Source organism: Cryptomeria japonica, chromosome 3 (assembly GCF_030272615.1).
Source record: "Cryptomeria japonica chromosome 3, Sugi_1.0, whole genome shotgun sequence".
Lineage (NCBI taxonomy): Eukaryota > Viridiplantae > Streptophyta > Pinopsida > Cupressales > Cupressaceae > Cryptomeria > Cryptomeria japonica.
Window position 1 is genome coordinate 880,878,712 of NC_081407.1, and position 25,186 is coordinate 880,903,897.

Genomic DNA, 25,186 nt, shown 5'->3' on the forward strand with positions numbered 1-25,186 from the left:
CAAGAGCTTGGTTCAGCTTATGAGCTCTTGGATTGACAAATCCCACACAGTAGCCGTTGAATTTACAACAAGAATGATGCAAACAATCCACCAAGCTATCCAGGTCCTTGAGATCATCCACAACCTGATGATAACGGTAGCCGCTTTTGCTCACACTAGAGATGTTATCATTCCTGTTCTGCAAGTAATTAGGCAAACACCAAAGAAGATCCTGGCACAAGAAAAGATAATGGATGGAGGAGCTCATAATTTACTCCAGTGGTCAACCCTACTACAGATGAAGGAGGTTCTTTTCGAGGACATCAGCACCAAATGCAATCAAGTTGAGGGCGTCATCCATCCAATTCAGGACAAGGTGTTTGAGGTGTTATGTACCATTCTTGGCAGGAGGATCGAAGTTGAGACAGATGTGGACCTTCAAGAGTTGGAAGAAAGAGTCAAGGTCATCTTTTGCAAAGATGAGAATGTCATCACAGATGGACAACGAGATCTAATGTTCACTACTATGCTCCTGATTGAGAAGATCAAAGAACTCGAACCTGGATGGGATACGGCTCTTCTCAAGGCCTTTGATCAGGTTATCCACTTGGAGGAACGAATGAGGAATCTTCTCGAGATTCCTATTGCTGAGATTGAAGGAATTGTGTCCAGATTCATTGCATATGCTAAGAAAGAGCATTGGAAAGGGAATAAGGTTCTAGAAGAGAGGTTGTTATAAAATGATGTGGCATCTTAATTATCATTGGTCTATGTTCCCTCGATTTTTGTGCCAATCAAATATTTGGCTATGCATTTAATAATGTTCAACTAAAAAGGGAACTTTTTGTAACAAACCCTAATTAGGGTTTAGGTGTCAGAATCTCAGCCGTTGATCTTCTTTTGATTTGGGCCGTTCATTGTAATTGAGGAAGCTATATATACCCTCACTCATTTTCATTTTGTCATTAGATATTAGAGATAAGCAGTTAGAAATTAGAAGACTAGAGCATTTGGAGAGAAGAAAGTTATTTTGTAGCAAGATTGAGCATTGAAGAAAGAATTTCAAGCATTTTTTGTCTATTTTGGCTTTGAGATCAATAAAATATTGCAGTTATGGTGTTTTATTGCAATTCTTGTGGCTATCTTCATGGTTGTTTACTTTCTTGAATCATTCTCAGTCGAAGTAGTATTTAAGTTTGAAGGACTAAGTGTTGGGCCTGATCTTTGGTGAGATTCACGTTCCAAACCACTAGCTTCTTACTGATTGTAAGGACGCCTTGTGTGGTCAACTGGAGATATTTGGATTGCTTGAACCTTCAATCATTATTGAACTATTGATATGTATCTTTATGGTAGTATCTATAATTCTTGATGATTTGAAAAATCACTAGTCACCTTAGAAGATCGCATCAATTCCAGTAGAGTTGTAATTCCTTGGCAATACTGAAATTGGTAGAATCTTACCAAGTCTAGCCTACATTGAGTCATTCTTAGGATTAGATTAGAATTCATCTCTTGCAGACTCTCTTTTGATCTTTTTTGAGAACTTGTTAGTTTTAGGAAAATCCTGTTCCTGCAGTTAAGCAAGAGTAACACAGACCAGCTTTCAAAGTGTGTAAGACCCCTTGAAGAAACAACATTCACAACGACCACTGGTGCTTATCCACACGTAGAGATCTTACAACGAAGAACCTTGAAGTCACCCCGATTGATCCTTTTCGCGATATCTTCAGCATTCAGAGGCTTTACTCAAGAGAGGATAAGGTACCCTTGGGTATTTTATTCTGTGTTTGATAGTGTACAAAATACACGTCAACAACTTGGAATGTGTTTTGCCATCCTTTCTCAAGGCTAGGTGGAGTTGGAAGACCTCTTGCCAACCTTGTTTTACCTTTCATTTTTCAAACCTTGCTGGCTTAACCTTAGGTAGGAGTTTAACTAACTCTTGCCATGGGTTTCTTAACTGAAGGTTGGAGTTTGTGAGTGATTGGACAACTTCCAATAGCTAACAAGCTCATATGGACATGAGGTGGACTTGGAAGATCATTGGACATCCTTTGATTTCCTCTTCAACTGCACTTTGGAGTTAGCTTGACCTTTGTCATGAGTTAGCTGATTGAAGATAGGAGTTTTACGATTGCTTGCCAAGTTTGTTTGTGCATGTGCGGACTTCAAGCATCATTCTTTGCCACCTTCCAACATGCCTAGGAAGACTTGAGGAGAGCCTGGACATCCAAGTTAATGTGCCATCTTCTAGACAAGGCGAACTTCAACCTTTGTTTGCCATTCTTCCCTTGGGCGAAGTTTGAAGTGTCTTGGACATGTTTCCAAGTTGATCAAGCCATTTTCCAACCTCGACGAACTTGGGTAGTGTTAAGACATTGCCTTGACATGCTTGGCTTGGGTGGACTTGGAGGATGTCCTGCCATTAGCCATGTTCAACTTCATGCCTTCGAACTTGGGTGAATTTCATATGGACAGCCATGTGCCTACCTCCATTAATACCTTTATACTTGATCAGCCATGTTCATGCCAAGTTTTATCTGGAACAAAACCCTAATTAGGGTTACCACCTTGCTTTTTACACTTAGAGACCAAATTTTTCGATTCTGAGAACATGGGGAGTGACCAAATGACCCGAGGAACAAAACCCAGGTTCTACTTTCGAAAAAGCAAAAAGCGAAAAAAGCAAAAAGCAAACCAAAAATGCTGCTTCTTGGATTGTGCTCAAAGTGCCAAAAACAAAATTTCTTAAATGTAGAAAAAAGCAAAAAAGCAAAGTTCCTAAAAATAGAAAGTTGTCAGAAATGACCCAAAGCAATTGCGATCCTTGTCCTTCAGACCTTCTAAGCAGTTTGACAATGTTCAAACACTATTCTGAGCATGAACTCTCTACTTGGCTTGGGATGACTTCTCAAAAAATCTAACTCCTCATTTGCAAAAGATTGGTGATTAGTAGTCGCGATGTCAAAGCAAAACCCTAGAAAGCAAAAACAGGGGGTCCCCATCTGGAATGGGGTGATGTGTGAAATAGGTCACAAAAGGTTCCTTGGCCTATTTTTAATAATTGGGCAATTTCTCCTTACATGCCCTCTTCATTAAGTCCTCCAAGGATTTCTAAATTTTTGGAGTATATATTTCCTCCAATATCAATGTCTATTGCATTTGGTCTATCAATTTTGGGAGATAAGTAAACAACCACTATCACATCCTTACGGAGGTGAGTGGCTTTAGTTTCCTCAATCCTTATAACATTACCAATGGGGTAAGAAGTTGTGGTGAGAATGCCCACAAAAGGGGTGGAATGTTTTTATTTGTTACCCATCTAGGGTAGGAAAGAGCGTGAATTTATTCATTTAAAGCTTTCGGTGACCACATTAGGGCATGAAACATATAGTTTCCAATTGTCCAACATTGTTTGCTAGTGGCTATTTCTCACATACTATGGTCTTTAAAGAACACAAGAAATAGTCCTTTTTGAACCATTTTGCAAAATGGTTCAAATAATCCTATCTTTTTAAACCAAATATTATTAATCCATTCATCAATGAATTTCCTTGTAGGAACTTTGTTACAATCTAAAGCAGCAAGAAAGATAGTAACACTTTGTAACCTATTTTCTTCTTTCCCAAAGCATCAATTATCTTAGGGTTAGGAGAAATGAGGATCTTCTTAGGGCTGGAAGGGGTAGACTACCATCTCCTCAACCTTGTCCTCTATTATTGATTTCGCTAGTAACTTGGGGATGAAACTTTGCCAAGGGAGAGAGAGGGTTTGTTTTCTTTGCGACTATGTCACATAATGACAAGTTTTGCCCTTGAAGTTCAGTGACCCTCTTGAGCCATTAGGAGGCTCGCCAAGTGCGCTAGTACCGATCTCCATTAGACGGTCTTTGCACTAGTGGCCCCAACCAACAGGGTTGTAATAAAAGAATTCAAAAATCAAACAATTCAAATTAAATTAAAGAAAACGTGGGAAGTAAAGAGTTTAAGCATTTGATAGAAATGAGGAAACGAAAGTAGAGGAACAAGGAAGGCACTAACTGGGAAGGATCACTTAAACCTCTTTGGAGGAGGGCAAATGCCTCCACCAATGAAGAGTGCCTCGACTGCTACCAGAGACCTCTTGTTTCCGCTCCAGTGAATTAGGAAAACAAGTAGGTAATTCCCTACATTTCAAAAGGAAAAGGCTACCAAATCATACTTCTCTAAATAAGGGCTGTAGATATATTTGCTCTATTATATCACATGTTTTCGGGATAATCAAATATGTTTATAGGTTCTTCCTAGCTTTGGAGAGATGTAGAAGACATTTGATAGTATGCTTGATCAAATGAGGCAAGTGATTTGCACAAATGAGCTTGAATTGTTTTTAAATGACAAGCATACTAAGGCCTATCAACACAAAGGTGGGAAGACAATGAACAATCCACTTCATATGGCCACCTATGTTGTTAAACCTCAAGGGATATGCATATAGACTTGCTAGAGTTCCTCCTCCTAATGATCATGAAGTAAAGGAAGGGTGTATGAAGACCCTTTAGAAGATGTATATAATTGATGCAAGTATACTTAAATAAAAATGGATTGGTTTTGTAAATCTTTGGGGTCTTAAACTCAACAAACCAAGGGATAGGATGGATAGGCTCATTTTTACTCAAAAAGACCCTATCGGATGGTGGACATGCAATGAGAAGGATACATTGGAGCAGATATAGCTTGCTATCCACTTTCATAGGTTGCTAGTTTCTTTGTTTTAGAGAGGAATTGATTGACCTATAGCTTCATCTACTTGGTCAAGAGGAATAGGCTTACCTTTAGACAAGCAAAGAAACTAGTTGTAGTCCATAATGCTTCGTGTTTTTAGTATAGATAGACTCCAACTAAATTTTGGGATGTTGATCACAAGGATGCTAGATACATTGACGAGGAGGAGGTGCAGCCAAGATTGGTTGGCATTACTTAGAATGAGTTACAAATTGATATACAAGTGGCTTAGTGTTAGATCCCTCTTTTGATATTGATAGGCTACATGGGGTATAGTTTTGCATTTTAACATTTTTCATTTTGATATTTGTAGTTAGAGAAGTCCACATATTAGTTATATTTTATGTTTGTATTTATTGCTGCTATATTTGGACCAATGAACACACTTTCTGCTAGTTCTTTTGATACATTGTATGAGTCATTGGATTATGAATGTCTAGGCTCTAAAGTTACACTAATTTTTAATTTCGATGTCATGTGTAGATAAACTTGTAAAAATTTGAGAGGATTTATCTATCTATTTCTCCCATCCTCTACCATTTCCAAAAAATGCTCCCCTTTCCACCCTAGATTGCTGTCCTAGAAACAACATGGAACATAGGTTATTTTGCATATGTATTCGATCCTAATCCATTTGCAAATTGTAATGTCCCCTTCTCGGTAAAGGAGTAATCAGTGGTCCATTGGCCTATTCCGGAGACCCGTAGGTTGATTGGAATGAGGAATTAGGGTTTCCTATTTTTATGGAGCTTTGCATGATCCAATTGATGCTTTTCTGGTAGGGCTTCTGCAATTCCGATTGAGAATTCCTTCTGGGTTTTTCGAGAGCTTCACGGTGGTATAGCATGCATTCTGTTCCAGAGTGATTTCTGAACTTACTATTTTTAGTAAGTTGGTGGCAGCGGACTGGATTTTCAGGTTTTTCTGGATTTTTCGAGCTCTCTCACAGGGTTTGATGAGCATATCTTTCGGAGATGTTTTCATGACTTGCTATTTTTAGTAAGTATCAGTTCAGGCAAAGCTATTTGTGGCAGTCTTGAGGAGAGTTCCAATCCAATCCAGAATTAGTATTTTCTGCGCTCCAGTTCATATGGTTGATTTGGCAGTGAAGTGGGCGATTTAAAAGTTGATTAATTAAATATTATCACTTCATTCTGAAGTTTAATATTTAATTATTTCACTGATTATTTTTCGAGGAACGACTTAGGAAGGAAATATAATATCATTTATCCTAAGTTATGTTTTATTTCCCAAGTCAGAAAAGGGCGTCCAAATTGAATATATTTCATGTATGTAATATTCTAATGTTGCAAGTGTGGACCTTGGGAAATGTGCGACTAGGATTACCTGGGAAAGTGGACGCCATGTTTGGAAGGGACATGAAATGAAATGAAGTGAATTTCAAATGAGTTTGGGTGCCATTTGCATTTGAATTTCAGATGGAGAAATCTATAAATACAAGGGATGGGCTTCTCATTTGAGTATCTTGAAGAAATCATATCGTTATGCTGCCAGAATGGTGAGTGAACTTGAGCTTCGGAGTTGTGGCTCCCTAGTTTTGCCAGTTTCGTACTTGAGACATAGTACCTAGCTGAGTGGGAGGAATGTTGGTGAAGTTTTCAGTGTGCATTTTCAGATTTTCAGTGTGGTGTGTGTTTTTTCAGTGTTGCTGGTTTGGTGTGGCTGAAGCGAAGATTTGATCAGATCTCCCTACCTGTGCGACCCATCATTTTGGGTATTCAATCTGAATTTTGGTTGCAAGTCGATTTGCTGTTGCTAGCCGTACCATTCCTTGGCTGCCTCGGGTTGCATGTAGGTTGTTGGTGGTGTTCACGGTGCAGGTTTGAGGTTCTTGTTGCATCGTCTCAATCTTAGCTTTCATTTGCTTATGTTTTTGTGTCATTCAATGAAGTTTTAGGCGAGTTATGAGCATAATAGTGATTTTAGTAGTGGTTTTTTTCTGCGTGTTATGCGTACAACAGATTGCTTTTTCAGTTTAGTGATCAATGGCGTGTTATTTCTCTATGGGTGTGTTTGAGTTTGCTAAGTTTGTTAAGCTGGGAAGTATTCATTAGTATTGGACAGTATAATCTCTCTATTCTATGCATTGTATCTCTTTATTGTAAGGTTGGATAGTAGTACTAACAGCCATTTCTGGATTGTAAAGCAAACTCCCGCTGAAAAGTGGAAGAGGCCGGCTTGCTGCCTACATTTGGCTCTGTAATACTATCCTCTTGCTGTATAAGCGGTAGAGTTGATTTTTTAATTTCTTTGTTGTCCTCCCGCTGAAAAAGCGGTGGAGTTGATAGTGAATTTCATTTCTAGTCCTCCTACTGCATAAGTAGTAGAGTGATTGTTCTTCAGTTTTTTTTACATCATCCTTGGCTGGTTTACTGCCAAGAGATTTTAATATTTTCCATATCTCACTGAAAAGTGGAAGGGGCTGGTTTGCCGCCAATTATTGTAATAAACATTTTCAGAAGTTTGCATCTAACAATCCCCTGCCACCGTATGCTCTCACCCTCCCAACTTGGGCTCTCGGTGATCAAAAGGTGTAGGGTTCCTTTCAGCTAGTTTAGATTTCATTATTCTAACCCTAACGGGTGTTGGTGTGCTTGTAAAACTGTTAAAAAAATGAAAAAAAAATGTTGGGAATATTACACAAATGTCCATAGGCACATCATTATTGGAACCTTTATGTAGAATCACAATACAATGGGTATAAAACCTTAGGCCAAAAAATAATCTATAATAAACATGCAAACTCAAAGTACACAAACATTGTATAATTATATTGATTCTCTGGTACATTCTTGATATCATTTGATGCCGCCCTTGCAGATTTATATGGGTCCATGAAATCTTGGTGTTAGTTTGAAACACATGTTATAGAAGAGCCACCAAATTGACTCTGTGTCTTGTATGCCTACGAAATTATATGAGGCCAGGGCTTAAATTTCATTGTTTTTACATGTTATTCGATGTTCTGTAAATGGTTCCCAGAAATATGTTTTCTCTATTTTCCCTTACTCACATTTAACCAATTGAATGTCCGAAGTGTCTGGGTGTGAATATTTCCATCTAGAATAGGTATCTTGGATATACTGGTCTGGAGAACTCAGAGAGCATTTCTGCTCCATGAAAAAGCTGAAGCAAAATGCTGAATCTGGGAGAAGAAAAAAGAGCACCACAAGTATACTAAAGTTAACAGAATAAACAAAAACCATCAAACTCCATAGGCTGCAGGTTTTCTTAGAAAGATGAAGTTTAAAATATCTGAGTCGAATTGTTGTCTTGTATCAATATGTTGATGACAACAGTATTTTTATTAACTCGACAAAGTGTTGCATTGCTATTTGCTATAAGAAAGGACGGCGTAGAAGAAGCAGGAATTGTTTGCTAATTGATGTAGGATATCAAATTATTTGTGTTTTCAAGGCATTGGCAATGAAATATTTCAGTTCTCTTAATTTTGCTACTTGTCCAGAATGTTTTATTTTTTATCTCTTCATGTAATCTGTTATTCCAATGAAAATTTCACCTGCTTCAGTTCTTGTGCATCACAGCTTCCAAAAAATTGGTTCCATATGCATTTTCTGCATGCAATTGGTACAGCTCTGTCCATGAGAGGTAGCATTGCTGCAGAAGCAGCCGCAGCACTGTTATTCCGCATCATTTCACAGCCTGGCTTGCTTTTTCCTCCTCCTAGACATGCACAAGGAGTTGATGTTCAGTGTGACATATATGGTGCGTTTGGTCCTTCAAGACTTGGAGAGCAGGTAAGATGTGTGATATATGTATATTACTATATTTCTTGCTTCTTGCTCTGTACTTTTCTTGCTGCTTAATTAGTCATTCTTTCACTTGTAATGTAACTCTTGGTAGTTGCTTGATTTTTTTTAGATAACGAAGTTCATGGATGTTTATAGGGGCATTTTCTCTATTTCTGTGGAAACATTAGTGAACATATTTGACCAGAATGCTTATGATATGTTTACAGATGGAAGTGTCTGCTCATCAAGCTAATGTAGAAGCTACAGCCCAAGGTGTAGCATCACTGATGTGCATTCATGGGCCTGATGTTGAATGGAGAATTTGTACTCTTTGGGAAGCTGCCTATGGTCTACTGCCTCTCAGTTCTTCAAAAGTTGATTTGCCGGAAATGGTAGTAGCAACTCCTTTGCAACCACCAGTTTTATCATGGAATCTGTTTCATCCACTTCTTCGAGTTCTCGAATATCTACCTCGTGGAAGTCCATCGGAGGTGTCTTTGATGAAAATATTCACTGCTACTGTTGAAGCAATCCTGCAAAGAACTTTTCCTGCAGAAGTGCAGGGGGAGCAGACAAGAAGAATACGCAATTCTCATGCTTGTGTTGGACTTCCTTCCAAGAAACTTGTTGTGGCTGAGCTCCATGCAATGATTCATTCATTATTTATAGAAACTTGTTCTTCATTAGAACTTGCTTCTCATTTACTTTTTGTGGTTCTTACTGTTTGCCTTAGACATGATGATGCTGTCCAGCAAGGTAGCAGAAAAACAAAAATAGGGGTACTTTCAAATTTTACTGTGAATGATCGGCAGGAGACTAATGGAAAGCAAAGATATAGCAGGCACAGGACAAACAAAGAGAGAGGGGCAGTAGCAACCTTTGATTCATATGTTCTTGCAGCTGTTTGTGCTTTGGCATGTGAAGTTAAATTGTTCTCTTTCACGTCACCAATGGTAGCTTGCCCACCACAATCTCTTTTACATAAAGTGGACGAACCAATTAGATCACATGGACCTATTGGAATCTTTCCAAATGGGATGTGTTCTGCAGTAAATCATACAAGAAGGTTGTTAGGTATATTAGAGGGCCTTCTGTCACTAAAGCCATCTCTTGGAATAAATCCAATGAGTTACAGCTCTAGTGAGATAGTTGCTGCAGCCATGGTAGCTGCTCACATATCAGAGCTCCTTCGCAGGTCAAAGGCTTGCATGGATGCACTATCTGTTGTAATGAGATGCAACTGGGATCCTGATCTGTGTTCCAGAGCCTCATTAGTTCTTGGTCTCATTGATGTTAATGGAAAGGCAGTTACTGTTATTGCAGATAAATCTGAACCAGCTGAATCACATGTTCAATGTGAGGCAGAGGAAAAAGCTAATATAAATAGAGTTGCTTCTGTAGAAAATTCTCAGGAACAATCGGCATTTATTCAAAGCCATGAAGAAAACCCCATATCACCCTTGGAAACTTTCCCCCATGGGCACGAGAAGATCATTGTAAAAAATGAAGATCAATGTCTTGTAGATGTAGCGATTGGTTATTGTAGAAACAATAATGCTAATGTACAAATGGATGCATCAGATAAAGCTGCTCCTTGTGCTTTGGAGATACATAAAGGGGTGAATGGGAATGTAGTGAACTTTGTTAAAGTAGTGCTTGAAGAGAAAGAAGATCTGTGTGTAGCTGCTGTACCATTAGTCTGGCAGAGGCTGGTTACAGCTCCTGAAATGAAAACGAGTGCTGAGAGTACATCAGCTAAACAAGGTTGGAGGCAGGTAAGACGCAGTATATTTCTATTCTGTTTGATGGTAGATCAAGTTGACATGGATATATCTGCTAGGTACTGTCATGCATGCATAGACCAAACTTCTAAAGTTTGTATTTAAAATATTAAGCTGTATCATATTTCTGTTTATTTTGAGTTTCTGTCTTGTGTTGCTAATTGTTTTTATCATGAGCATATTATTATAACTTTTTAGTCTGTAATGTTGTTCAAGAAATAAGATACATACAAAATTCTGGTGGAAACACCCAGCATTTGAGGCTCGTAGTGCTTCACATGCTACCTTATAACTCCATCTCCATTCTCAATGCCACTCATTATGTAAACCTGAAAGCTAACAGACATTTGTTGTTATTTTAATTTTTTTATAATAAAACCATATTTCATTAATATAAAGGAGTTTTCTCTTATATAACACAATATTGGTTTGGATAGCAACCAGATGCTAAGGTAAAAGTGCTGCTTTTGGGGTATTATAAATGAAGAATATAGAAAATTCAAGAGACCCATTCAAAGAACGTACTGAAAGCAAAGATAAACCTAGGCCGCTACTTTAAAGCAGAAGTATTGGTTGATGGCACATATTATATTCTATCATACAGTTTTGCTAGAATTTTAGGAAATTTCTAGTGTATCATCTACCAACCATTTTGAAGAATGAATTTTCTTGCTATTTAACCCCAAGTGTTTGGGATGTGGACGACATAGGATGGGGGGATGCATTTCATGGTCCCCGATTTTTTGGGTCATTTTTGGTGACTGCAGGAGATGACAAAGGGGACACGACTATATAAAAAATAAGGAAATTTAAAATATATAGGGAAATTTTAAGTATTCATATGATAACATTGATAAACAATTCATATATATATTATAGAATCTTAATACCTAACATTTGTGTCAAATTGAGAGTTAAATGAGAGTCAAAGTCAATCAAATTGGCAATCCAGTTACTTTATATTTGTCATACTTTGTAAAATGATGCTTGAAGTTGACATATTTTGTCAAATAATTTTTGTAATGTGCTTTGTGTAATTATCATTGGGTGAAATACAAACAAATTCTAGTATTGGATAGCCCAGTGGGTATAAAATTACAATCAAATTGAATCCCAAGCACATTCAGATTTATATACTTGATTTTTATGTTTGTCCAAGATTCGTAGGGCACCCAATTGTAGCTTATTGTGTAGAGAGAGGTGGAAATTATTCGCACACCTATTGTTTATATCAGCAGTCCCAACAGTTTTAAAAGCAGTACCAGTTCATGTTTTAGATTGAATTCTTATTGGTTGACCAATAGACCCATAAAGCTGCTTAAGGGTGGTTTCATTGCATATAAAGGGAGTAATATTGCTGTTAAAACAGTACGGATTGTTTCATATAGGGTCTTAGTACATTTTGAGTCTATATTGCTCTAGTTGTAAGCAATCCTAAATGGTATACATCAAAGCCTTGTCAAGTGCCTCCTTTTGATGATGAAGAGAGGAAGGTATTTCAAATGGGTAACTTTTTATTTCATCTACAACACTCCACCCAAATGAACTCTTAGTACCTCTCTGGCTTGTTTGTTGAATCTCAACCTCATTTCTACCATAACCCTCACTGCTACTCATATTGCCTTTTTCTTTGAAAAAACAGCTAAATGTGCCAAAAAAACGAAAAAACAAACAAACTGCCAGACTGTTTGGAATTTTGAAAGAAAGAAACAATTCAAAAATATTTCTGTAAATGAACAATGCATGCTAAACTTACCTCAATTGATATAGTTTTAACTTTTGATATTCCTCTTTCTTCTTTTCTTTTTTGTTGTCTTTCTTTGTCTTCTCCCAAAATGCAAAATGGAAAAATGAGGGAATTTAATGTTATTAGGTGTTAATTCTTTGTTTTAGGTTTAGGGTTGTTGTAGAGTGTCTGGAGGTCCTTTGGGCTGCAGGAACCTGCCCATTTTTTTTCTGTATCCTTTGTTTTCTAATTTGAACTGTTGGGCTGAAGAGGATAGTTGGTCATTCCAAGATGGTTATGCATCCCCTGGCCATCTCAGGGACATCTAACTACACGATGCTGTCCATTTGTCATTTATTGCCATCTTGGAAGTTTTTCCTAATTTTTTCTAGATTGGGTGCAGCCCCAAAGACGTTTCATACTTGTTTCCATATCCCTGAAACATATCTGGGATGAGAATGGTAGGATTTCCCTAGGGGACATGTCCCCATGTAATATAATATATTTCCTTTGATCAATATACATTTCTTTTTGCCTGATAATCTCAATATACTTGAATGAGAGTTTGAAATACATAGAGGACCTCACTCATGAAGGTGACCATGACTAAGACGTTTAAAACTTCCATTGCCAAAGAGAAGAGGAAGGCACCCATGACTAGCAACATTGTGGAGATGTGCATGTCCTGATTACGGAAGTGGTCATACACAACTCTTGTGAGGAACAAAACTGCCAGGCTACACGTCCATTAGCATGCACTCAGCCTTAGCTTCTGTAGATGATACATCTTTGTTGAGGATGCAACAGATGAACGATCAACAAACGTTGTGCCACCACTATTTCTTTCCTGAGAATACATTAATATGGACTGTAAAAGCCTCGTCGGCTTACATTATTGTGGGAAAGCAAATAATTATCATTTATGCAATAACAACCACATAAAATAGTCACCACAGGAGGAATATTTTTGCACCTTAAATCAGTTCCATTTTTATCATTAGCATTGATTACTGCTGATTCAACTTGAAACAAACTGGATCCCCAATTAATCTTGGAATTCTCACACTCAAATGTTTTATTCAATTCCTTTGTAATCCTATAGTATTGATATAAAAAATTCAAAATTTTACCATATGCAGTAAAAATATTTTACCAGAAAATCTAAATACATTGATGGTAAATTTCCTTTTCATCTGCAAGCCTCTGTTGTGATTATATTAAATTTAGATGTCCCTGATTGTATACTCAACAACTTTCCATTTCAACTTTGTGCTTGTACTGGGTTCATTGGGCTGTGGTCTTGCAGTGAGTTGGAGAACTGACCACCTCTATGAACCAGGTCAGATACATGCTCCTGAGCCGTGTTACTTTAACATTATACTTAATATCATCTTAATTCCCCAGAGAAGAGGTTTCACATCAAAAAACAACAAACATATTCAAAATTTCCCCAAGCTCAACTACCACTTCTGTCTCTGAAAGCAGGTTAACTACTACCTGTTTGATAATGCCACATCTCTGCTTTGATCCCCATTCCTATTATCCATTAATTTGATTTTTTTTCCTCCAAACTGAGTGGTATTAAAACTTAAACCAATACTCATTTCAGCTTCTTAGCATGACTTTTAAGCTCTGGCTCAATGTGCATTTAGAGTCAAAGTTTGTATTTGAGGTGAAAAAATAAAACTAACCCGATTCTCTGCAAATTTATCAGGTAGTGGATGCTCTTTGCAAGATTGTATTGGCATCTCCTGTGAAAGCAGCAACTGCTATTGTTCTACAGGTATGAAATATTTTTCTCAAAGTTATGCATAGCTGTCTTCATGGAGAGAGCATTGGCTTGGCTAGGCTTGACTTTAGTTTCTCCTTAAATTGATGATTAAAGAATTAGCCTAATAAAAAAAATGTCTCTATTTTTGGATTGTTAAAAGTTTTTAGGAGCTTCAAGTTGAAAAGCTGACTGGCTGTTATTTTTGCTTTAACTGCATCTATGGGTTTATATTACGCATTAATGTTATTTGTTATTATAATGTATTCTTTTTAAATGTCTCAACAGAGATTATCTCAAGAGAGTGATTACTTTCTCTAGTTAACGATTTGCGCTTGCTATAGTTTACTCTGTGATTGAAAAACAGTGTGTTGAAAGTAGAATGTCCTGATTTCTTTTTTTGATTATGGAGCAGGCAGAAAGGGATTTGAGACCCTGGGTTGCTAGAGATGACACTCAAGGTGAGCAGATTTGGAGATTAAATCAGCGGATTGTAAACCTTCTTGCTGAACTTCTTAGGAATCGTAATGCTCCAGAAGCTTTGATGGTCTTGGCCAATGCATCAGATCTTCTCTTGCGTGCAACAGATGGAATGCCTGTTGATGGAGAAGCTTGCACAACACCACAATTAGAGGTATCCATCGGTTCATTTGATCTATAATAGTACATGTCCCAGATGACATGACTGCTTCAATTAAACCATTGAGTAACACTGATGGAACACATTTCAATAAAATTTTGAAGCCAGTTTTACGTCTGCATCTAATTCAAAATGTATTAGCTAGTACTAATTAGCAATTTCATTTACTTTTTTGCATGATATATGTTTTTCTTTGTGGATGTCTGAAAATGGTCAAAAGTAGTAATTTTTTCATTTTCTGTCATAGCTCTAGGTGCAAGCCCAAGTGTGATGCATAAGTGCAGTTGTTTAGATGTATTTATTTCTTGTCAGGATCTGATTCAGCTCTAATATTGGAACAAAACATGGACAGTTATTGGAAGCAACAGCAGGGGCAGCTCAGTTCTCATTAGGTTGGGGTTCCCGTGGCAAAGCAACAGCACAAGGGCTCTGGAACCTATTGAAGGTAAATATCTAATTTCTATATGGGTTTCTTCAAGTGCATGTCACTTTTATTGTGTATTTTTCTTGGACAAATTGAATTATTTAGAGTTACAGAATTTTATACATGCAGTATCGTCTACCTGCTACTGTCCAATGCCTGTCGCATTCCAGTGCTCATGTTCGTGCACTTAGTACATCACTTCTGCGGGTTATTTTGCATGAATCCCTAAATTTTGGACATGGCAAATATTTATCAGAAAAGAGCCATCATTCTGAAAATGTGTGCTGTGTAGAAGACTTGGTTATTAAATACTGGCGTAGAGATGTGGAGCAATGCCTTGCTTGGGAAGTTCACAATCGGCAAGCAAGGGGAATGTCTGTTGCTCTTCTTGTGTCAGCAGCTAATGCATTGGGTTGCTCTGTAGATAATATCTCATATTTAACCTGTGGACATGGTGTAATACATTAGGACAAAAAATCCTTCCATTCCTTGAATACATTTCTTAGTTAAAGAGAGCATAGAAAATGTATTTCTTCAAATGCAGAAGGAAGTTTAGTGTTCTTTCAGAGCTGTAATGTTATTAGTGACATGGCTAGAAGACTCAATATTATGAGGGGCAATAGTAATACTACCCATTTCCACTGTGGGTAACAATTAGTAGGCTGTAAAAAATCCATTTTTGGATAGGAGATTACTAACTATTAGAGAAGTTTGTTCTTGAGGTGTCCTGTTCACTTTCAGAGAGCAGTCATTTGGGAATGTGTACTTGTATGAAGGTGTTGATCGCACGTTCATGAAATTCTTCATCAGTTTTTCTTAGCAACTTCTTAGTAGAAAGCTCGTACGAGTTCGGTTATCATGCATTTTCTGTTATTTATAGTTTTACTGGACATTCATTTTTGTATAATTTTGTAAGCTTTAACATGGTAACAAAAACATAGTTGTTTGACTCCAGAAGTTGCTTTGGACTTTAGTAATGAGGAAACCCTCAAATTTAGAGTTCTGGAAATGTGATGAACGATACTGGAAATTAGGAACTGCCCAAGATTATCAACTTCTTGTCAACCAGCAGTTCCGATCTTTAATAGTTTAAGCTAGGCTTTTACTGACCATAGGAAATAATCATACAGCACTTAAAAATAAACCCTGAAGTGAACTGGATTTCCAACTATGTAGAGTCATTTACTAAAAACAAATATGGGGAGTTAATAGGAACTATTAAATTATCATATTATCCACTAGAGATTCAGGGAAATCATATATCTCATATTATCTTGAATGATTATTTTGACAAGATTATTGATTTAAACTTTTGTTGTCTACATGCCATTGAAGGGTTTCTCCATTTTTCTTTAATTACCATATCTGATCTACATTTTCTACGGACAAAAATGAAGTTCATTCAAGTTGATGATACGGAGTTTGAGTTGGAGTTTATGGCCAAAGCATGCTTAAGAGATCAAAAAGTTGAAAATGGCCATGGATTTGAAGATTGATGGCCAATATGCATTTTAAGATGCTCTTGCTTCACTGATATGACTTGAATTGACATGTTTTGTAGCAGAAATTTTTGTGAGCATAAGTTTGCTTTTTTGTTATTAGGTTTTCTCCTTGTGAACCTATATGTACCAAATTTGTCTAGCCAGTACTGTGCATGAATCACCAATGATATGCACATGCACAATTTACATCGATTGAATAGGTAGTGGACCAGTGTAAGAGCAGGGAATGGAATGAACTATCTTCTTCACGGGGAAAGACTACCTTGTGGATGGCAGGAATGTTTGGCAAGGATTTAATAATGGTGCGGGTTACTCTTTGTTTATGAAGTGTTGACTTCTTGATATAGTTCATTGAGATTTTATCTAATAGATTCAAGGAGAGTGTCCAACCAGATAGATTTTCACTCTGATGTTTGATTGGACTATTTTGATTGCTTTCAATAAATTGGTTTATCGTTGGATTTGTTTTAAGGCTTGAGCTTGTTCTTCTTTGACAGTTATGAGAGTTGGTCAATATTCCTTTAACCTCCTGGGCACTTAGGTGTGATATGCCAAGCATGACTAGGAAAGAGAAAATGTGAGTAAAAAAGGTTCCTCTCAAGTTTTTGCTTTTGCGTTTTTGTTCGACTTTGATTTGTGTATAAATTTTGAGTTGTGCATGTTTTTATTGATGTTTGATTGTTGATTGAGTGTTTGAAACAAAGTTTGGAGCTCACCTTGCCCAAATGGAAATGTTTTAATGTTTGTTTTGTTGTTTATGTGGGTTTTTATGTATGCAATTAATCTAAATGCTGAAATAACAATGCAAATGAATATATTTTTTTATGTGCTTTTAGACGTGTTTGAATGCTTGGAAAGATGAAATCTAAATGTTTTGAACTGTACTAGATACGGAAATAAACAAATGCTAAAGTAAATAGTAAAACTAGGCTACCTAATTTTTTTTTCATATTCTATATATTTTGATGTTAAAATGAAATACATCTAAGAATTTCCTGCTGTTGGAATGACTTACAAATAAATGAAATGCTTTTATTTTATTTAATTCTCACGCACATGAATTAAATAATTTTTAATTATTTAATGCTAATTTAAGTCTTCACTCCCACCTCTTTAATTTATACTCACTTCAGATTCAACAAACTAATCAATGCTCTTAATTGATCAATCATTATTTCTATCTCCATGATGCAATCACTTAACCTTGTAATTATCTCAACTATTGATCATCAAAATTTTCAATCAAATCTCCACCATTGATCGATATCAAAAAACCTATAAAAGCAACCTTGATCATTTATTATTCACAATCACAGGTGTTTGAGCTTTCTTATGCCCACACTACAATAAAAGTGGGCATTAATAATACCAAGCATAGAAAGTGAGAAGAGCAATGGATGCCTAAGGGAATACTTGCATGAGGTATAATTTTGCCTTGATTTCAATTTGCATTTATTGTTGAACACTAGATGTCATTGAGAGGGGGCGGGGGACGGGGAGGTGAATCAGTAATTTCCAAACTTAACTGTTTTCTATCCTATGTGTATAGCGGTTAACAAATCTAACATAAAACAGTCATACCGGTTATATGGGAGGATGACACAAATGCAACCACACATAAATAGGGCACCACATAACACCATATGTACGAGGAAAACCCAAGATGGGAAAAACCTTGGTGAGAAACGTTGTTGGAGACTATTGCTCCAATCCAACCTCACAATGAAACATTCGGTTACAACATTTAGGCCACCAACCCAAGGAGTACCACTCCTATTTTAGGGCAACAACCCAAGGAGCACCAACCCCTGATTTTAGGGCACCAACCCAAGGAGCACCAACCCCTGCACTGAGCTCCAACTTAGTGATGTGCTGTAAATATAATCAATTACAAAAGTAATATTCTTGTTACAAAGGAACTTTGTAACTCTCATGTATGTCTCTCCACCAGTTCACCTCTACATAGATCTTTGTCGATTTTCTATTCACCTTTTCTCTGCAGCAATCTTATATCTTGCTGCAACCCACTCTCTGTTGCACCTTACTCTCTATTGCACTTTTGTTGGTTCAATCTCCTCTTCTCTGTCGATTCTGCTCTCTGCCGGTTCTCCAACCTCTCTCTCACATTGCTACTGGCCACCATCGGTCTTCTTCACACAGTCATATATCTATTATCTGATACCTGTTGGTTCTCAGCTTGCCTTCTCTGCAATCTTCTATGACTCTTCTCTGTCGGTTCAGTCACCATCGGTATACTCCTCTCTCACTCAATGGCAGACTGCTAGTTGCCTCACTCTTGCCGGTTGAACTCTTCAACCCGATTCTCTCTCACACACAGTCTCTTCTCTGATTGTCGAGTACTTGACTGATTTTCTCTCACATGCAGCAACACCAACAATATCTTTGGCTCGCACTCTTATAGCCAGATTTTCCCGCCCAAATGTGAGTTTGAACATTGACATGCTAGGGTTTCTGCCATGCACTGAATCTGCATCCGATTTGATCTTTGATCATCATGACATATCATATCTGTAGACGTATAAAAATGACCATAATCCTAAATGAATATTTCATGTTCATTTCTCTATTTGATTAAATCCAATTAAATTAAATTATCCACCTTCTTCTATTTAATTAAGTAAATTACTCAATTTATTTAAATTAAATTCATTATACCATTTAATGAATAAATCATTTTATTCAATTAAATCCCCCTATCCACTTTTAATTAAATTCAAATTCAATTAAATAGTTATCCTAAAATTGAATAAATCTAATTTATTTAATTTCCTCAAATGGCAACCAAATTGAATTAAATTATTTCAATTAAATCCTATTATCCCTCCATCCACTTGCAAAATCCCAAACCTCTTCCTAATCCCTTCTAGAATCTTCTAATCGCTTCTAATTAACCTAACCCCTCCTCTAAACTTTGTCACATTCCTAAGCAAAGGGAAGTCACTTCTCAAAAACCTCAAAGTCTTTGATAACCATTAAAGGCTTTCAACCTTCAACCACTAAATGGCTCAAAGTCTTTGATAACCATTGAAGGCTTTCAACCTTCAACCACTTAATCCTCAAAGTCTCCAATAACCATTAATGGTTAACTCAAACCCTCCTACATGGTTAAAACATTTGTTTTGACTCAACCTTCATCCAACCTAAGGGTCTCATCAGGCCATTAATGCTTTGACCATGATTATCTCTTAATCATTTGCACAAAGGTTTATCCTTGGATTAACTCTTAATCCAATGGGTAATCCTAATTTAAGCTTGACCCTTAGCCTCTAGATAACCATGAGGTCTTCTCAGGTATTTAATGTCTCCAACCCCTTCTCTCAACCCAACCCTATGTTGACACTTGTCACCATTTCATTAGTGCCAATTAGAAACATGGATCTCCAACTTTCAAACTCAACCCTTGATTAAACCATTCAATCTTGACCATCCATTGCCCTATTCTTGCTATAAATAGAGCTCTCATTCTTCCATTTTCAACAATCATCTTTCAAATTTGTAGCATCACACTTATGCTCAAATACATTCAAGCTTTCTTATTTCATATATGCTCATCATTTAGCCTCTCTTTAGAATATAAATTAGACTAAATATGCATGTTTAGAATACTTTCTTTATCATTTTAGCTAAATCATAGACTAAATATAGTATGCTAGGATAGTATTCATACTAATCTTGTCATCTTATCATTTAGTTTATTGCATTTTAAAATCATACCTAGTTTATAACGCATCTCATACTAAAATCTATCAAAGCATCCCTCGTTCTTGCATTTGCCATCCCTAAACCATTTTGCTAAGTGATCTGAGAGCAAAACATTGGTTTGAGGGACATTGTGAGATAAAGAACCATGGGACCCACCTTGGGAAGCTAAGTAATACTACGTTACTCCATAGCTTGCACCAAGAAGTCCTGTGTGTGTGTGTGGACTAGTATTTAGCAATATTTTCACATATTGAGTTTTATCAGCCCACTTTTCCCGCATACAATATCCAATCTGATATCATTTCCTTGATTGATGTTTAACACTCAATCAATAAGCCTCGCCCATCTGTTTACCTTGCGAACCACGCCTTCTCTCTTTTGTCGTCTGTAGCATGACTTTCGACCTTTTATCTGATTGATCACGTGCATGATGCGGTTTCCTTCATCCTCTTTGATCTGCAAGATCACTCTGTATTAGATCTCTATTGTTTCCTTGATCTTGAACCACAATCCTCTGCCTTCATTCCTCAAGCTTCACAGTCACCATAAATGTTGGACCAGTCGCCAACTACCTCATCGACTCACCACACCAACATGTGCATGCATGCCACTTCACCTCCACGTGGCCCCTTTGTTGGCGTCCACCTTTGCTAGGTCGGTTATATTGATTTGGATAGGATCACCGACCAACCACACAACCAGGTTCATCTACCGGTTCACAGACCCTGCCGATTATACCCTAACCGATCTGCCTTCAACATTGCACTTTGCTTTTCTTTTGGTGCAACACCTAAACCGGTTAGCACACATGCCAACCTACCTTATGCATATCGTCATGATGATGGGAGCCTTCTGCATCTGTACTTTGCCAGCTTACCGGTTTACATCTATACTGGTAGTATCTTCTGCATGTACTGGTAAGATACCATGCACATTGGTGACACCAAACTTCATCTACATTCCAGCAACATCCTCTGTTTGTAACTGCTCAACCCACCTTCTTCATCAATTGACCAGTTCTGCTATTAACATGTTTGTCAAAGTGACAACCATATCCTTCAATCTCTGTACCGGCAACTTATCATTGTCTACCCAGCTAATCCGGTACATATCCCTGATCTTATACACCCAAGGCAACTTAGTGTTTCACCAGTTCATCCGGTGTGACCCTTCAAACACTTGCCTTTAACTCTTTTATCTTATCTCCAAGAACTATGATGCATTCCATGCATAATAGGAGATAAGATCCACTTACCAGTGGGAGTGGATCCTTGTCATCTGCATCTTGCAATGCAACAATGTGGCTTCCTTGTTTGATCAACATATCTTCAAACAGGCACATGTGAACCAGTTGGGCACATTCACTGTCAGTCATCTCTGCAAATAGTGACTACATCTTTTATCCGATGGGAGTCTTGTTGTTTCACATCCACACAACATATCGGTGGCCTACCCATACTTCACCTCCGGTGTTGATGTGATTTTGGTAACATTCCCCCTCTTCATCACAATGAACAACCCAACATCTTGCTCTCTTGTTGGTTGGCCATAGTGCATTGCCAACATGTCACTTATCGGTCTGCAGTCCTTACGTCTTCAACACAAGTCAACACTAACTTGTGTATCAGTGACTCCAATGACCATTATGCTAGATGACCTCAATGACATAATTTCCGGTATTCATCAATGCCAACACTGCTCATCACTCTCCCATACTGGTTGCTATCCTATACCGTTTGACATCAATGACAACACAATGCCAACATTTATTATATTCTCTATTGTTATGATTGGAAGTTGTATTTCTTAGGCCTTTTGTGGTTAGGCTTAGTAGCAAATCACAGTGGTTCTAAATTTTCTCTCAAGTAGATATCATAGGAGATTGTTAAACCATGTCACGAATCTTGAGGGGATAGTTGGACACATTCCAAAAAAAAATACTAGTGCTTGCATGAAATTGAATTAATTTTACTTTTAACAAACAAAACTTTTTTTTTTCTCAGTAGAGTGGTACTATAGCAAACTAATTTAAAATAAATAAATGTAATTCCACATCTAAGATAGTGAATAATCTAAAATCTAAAATAGATTATGTAGACACCTAAAAGTTGCACAATGAATTAAGTGAATTTTATTCATTTAATTATTCTTAATTCTTCCTATTAATTAATATCCCTATTCTTCTAATCGCCTATTAATGAAATTAAGATTTAATTAATATACCCTTTTTCTATCTAAGCCATTTAATTAAAATCCCCCTTCTAGCCCATTTAATTAAATTTACATTTAATTAAATCCCCCCACTTGCAAAATCCTACAAATGCAAGTTGCAACCACAATTGAAATAAATTAATTTTATTTTAATTAAATTCTATTTTCCCCACCCACTCGCAAAATCCTACATCTCCTACTTGCCCTCTAAAACCCCTTCTAGATTCTTCTAATCACTTCTAATTTAGCCTAATCCATCTTCTAAATATTGTCACATCCCTAAGCAAGGGAAAGTCAATTCTCAAACCCTCAAAGTCTTTGAAAACCATTAAAGGCTTTATGTCCTCGACAAGTTAACCTCCAAAGTCTTCCAAACCATTAATGGTTAACTCAACCTTCTTACATGGTTCGATACTTTTTGCCTAACTCAACCTTCATCTAACCCAAGGGTCTCATCAAGCATTCATTTCTTTGACCATGGTTATCCCTTTAACCTTTGCACAAGAGTTTACCCCTTGGGTAAAAGCTTTGTCCAATGGATAACCCTAACCTAACCTTAACCCTTACCTCCTAAGGTAACTATGAAGTCTTCCCAAGCATTTAATGCTTCTTACATTTCCTCTCAAGTAGTCTTATGTGGACATTTGTCACCATTTCATTGGTGAGAATTGTAAACATGGATTGATTAACTTTCAATCCTGGCCCTTGTTAAGATTATCCAATCTTGACCATCCATTGCCCTATTTTCCCTATAAATAGAGCCCATTCCTTCTTCAAAAAAATCAAGTTTTTGTGCATCAAACTTATAGTTTCATAACATTAAGCATACTATCTCTCTTTGATAGAATAACATTTAAGATCATTTTGATATCATTATAATCTTAGATATATCATGTTGATCTCATATCATGTTAGCTTCATCTTAGTATCATTTTCATACTAGTTCAAGCTTCATATCAATATCTTGCATCCTATCATCATCTAGTTTCATATCTAAATCATCACTAGGATCTTGGTTGCATTCCATTTAGATTTTAGAATCATTTAGAATCTCGTTCTTTAGGTTGTCATCTTAAAGAATCAAGTGCTCTTCCAAGTTGAGAGCCACCTTAAATCTTGAAGATCCTTGGAGATAGAGGAACATGGAACGATTTTAAGAGTTTAGATCTATTAACTTGCTTTGTTTGGATTTCTAACCTCTAATGCAATGTTTCATGTGTGTGTTTGAATTGTTTTCTCCTATTACAGGTTGACACCACATTTCCAGCATACAGATTGTTGTTGGTGGATAATTTGTCCTCAAGGATCCAATTACTTGGTATCCTCTCTCTTTCTCAACTTTATATGCTATGATCAAAGAAATGTGGCAAAACAAACACAGAGTGTAAAAAATAAATAAAGGAATACATTTGTTGATGGTTGACATAGAAGCTTTGTAGTTGACAAAAGTTATGATTTTGATGAGCCTAGAGGTTGTGGGTATTTGTAGAAGTATGAGAAATCAAATGCAATTTTCTAATGAAACGAGACCTATTGTTGTGCCTAACAATGGAGGAGCAAAGGCCAAGTATTTTCAAGAATAGATGATAAAAAAGCCTTCTATGTTTTTTTCTCATTTATTAATATGATGAGATTCATAATTAGGGATGATAATTGCAATTTTTCCATGTTGAACACATTCAATCACAATTAGAACAATAGTTCAAAGGCCAAAATTAGTGCAAAGATGGATGTATGTGTAATATCCCTAACACATATTAATGCTAATATTCCTTAAAACCTTATAAATATATAATTTAAGTGATGTTATAATATTTAATATGTGGATTAAGTATTTAAAACCTCAGCCTTATAAAACCATTAATGATATAAATGCTTACAGTATAACATTTACTAAGTACTATACATCAAATTCCGAATACATTGATGTTACACAACAACATTTATGACTCAATATTATATTTCAAACTTTAATCTTTTCCTTGATATTTACAAATTTTATTCGATTCTATTTAAAACGAGGAAACTTAAATAATTCTTTTACATTTGCACAAATAACAATAATCCTTAATATTACTAGTTAGGTTGACAAGTAGAGGATAGATTGTATATTTTCCCCTTATTTACTAAGCCTAGATTACAAGACATGATTGTTTGAATTAATATAGAACATCCAATTTATAGATTGGGTCGTAAAGATTAGTAGATGAACTGCAGAGCTTTCCCCCATTGTATAGGTCTACAAACAGTTTTCATGTTGTAACGAAAATAAATACAATAGCATAAATAGTAGCTAAGATTGTTTGATTATATAGATAATCACCTAATAATTAATTATATTATTAACTATTTAGTAAGCTTCTAAAAAAATAGGTGAATCCTTAAGCATATTCTATTGATAAAAATACATTTTTTTTTGTAGCCATCACACAACCTTTGCATGGGTTTTCAAGTTGTTGTTGTAACTATAATATTCCTACACTCTCCTTGTCTACTGTTTAGTCACCACCACAACATCCCTCACTCTTGACCTCTACATCATCATGCCTGCTCAACCCCAAATGCATGGTCATATTGTTGATGAAGGGCTACATCCCTATTTATCCCTCTAGGCACTAGCATTTAGTCCCCCATACGATAAGGGGCTAACCCTTTTTAGCCCCTAGCTCTTGTTACAAGCCAAATTGGAGGAATTTTGGTAAATCAAGTCTAACTTTGGCATTTGGAGTCCAATTTTTACAAACCATATACTGTTGGAAAGTTGATTTCCATCTCAATCCATTGGTGTCATTATTTTTTCCACATTATATTGTTAATATTCTATAGGCCTCTAAAGTTAGATCTACCTATTTTAACTTAGGGGTGTTGGCATATGTGAATCAACATGAAGACA

The 25,186-nt window shown here is 36.6% G+C and overlaps 1 protein-coding gene across 4 annotated transcripts in view; it reads left to right on the top strand.

Moving 5' to 3' along the window:
* The window catches only part of LOC131070776 (protein GIGANTEA), a 75,502-nt gene extending 59,826 nt beyond the window's left edge, over window positions 1-15,676 (top strand). For 3 of the 4 annotated variants that reach the window (XM_058006420.2, XM_058006418.2, XM_058006419.2), the window contains 6 exons: window positions 8,312-8,524; window positions 8,746-10,293; window positions 13,740-13,808; window positions 14,209-14,427; window positions 14,786-14,878; window positions 14,987-15,676. In XM_058006420.2, the coding sequence (XP_057862403.1) occupies window positions 8,312-8,524; window positions 8,746-10,293; window positions 13,740-13,808; window positions 14,209-14,427; window positions 14,786-14,878; window positions 14,987-15,325 (2,481 nt within the window). In that variant the 3' untranslated portion in view covers window positions 15,326-15,676. Of the gene's footprint in view, window positions 1-8,311; window positions 8,525-8,745; window positions 10,294-13,739; window positions 13,809-14,208; window positions 14,428-14,785; window positions 14,879-14,970 lie in introns of all 4 variants that reach the window. The other variant, XM_058006421.2, reaches the window with a different exon arrangement.
* The last annotated feature ends 9,510 nt before the right edge of the window (window positions 15,677-25,186 follow it).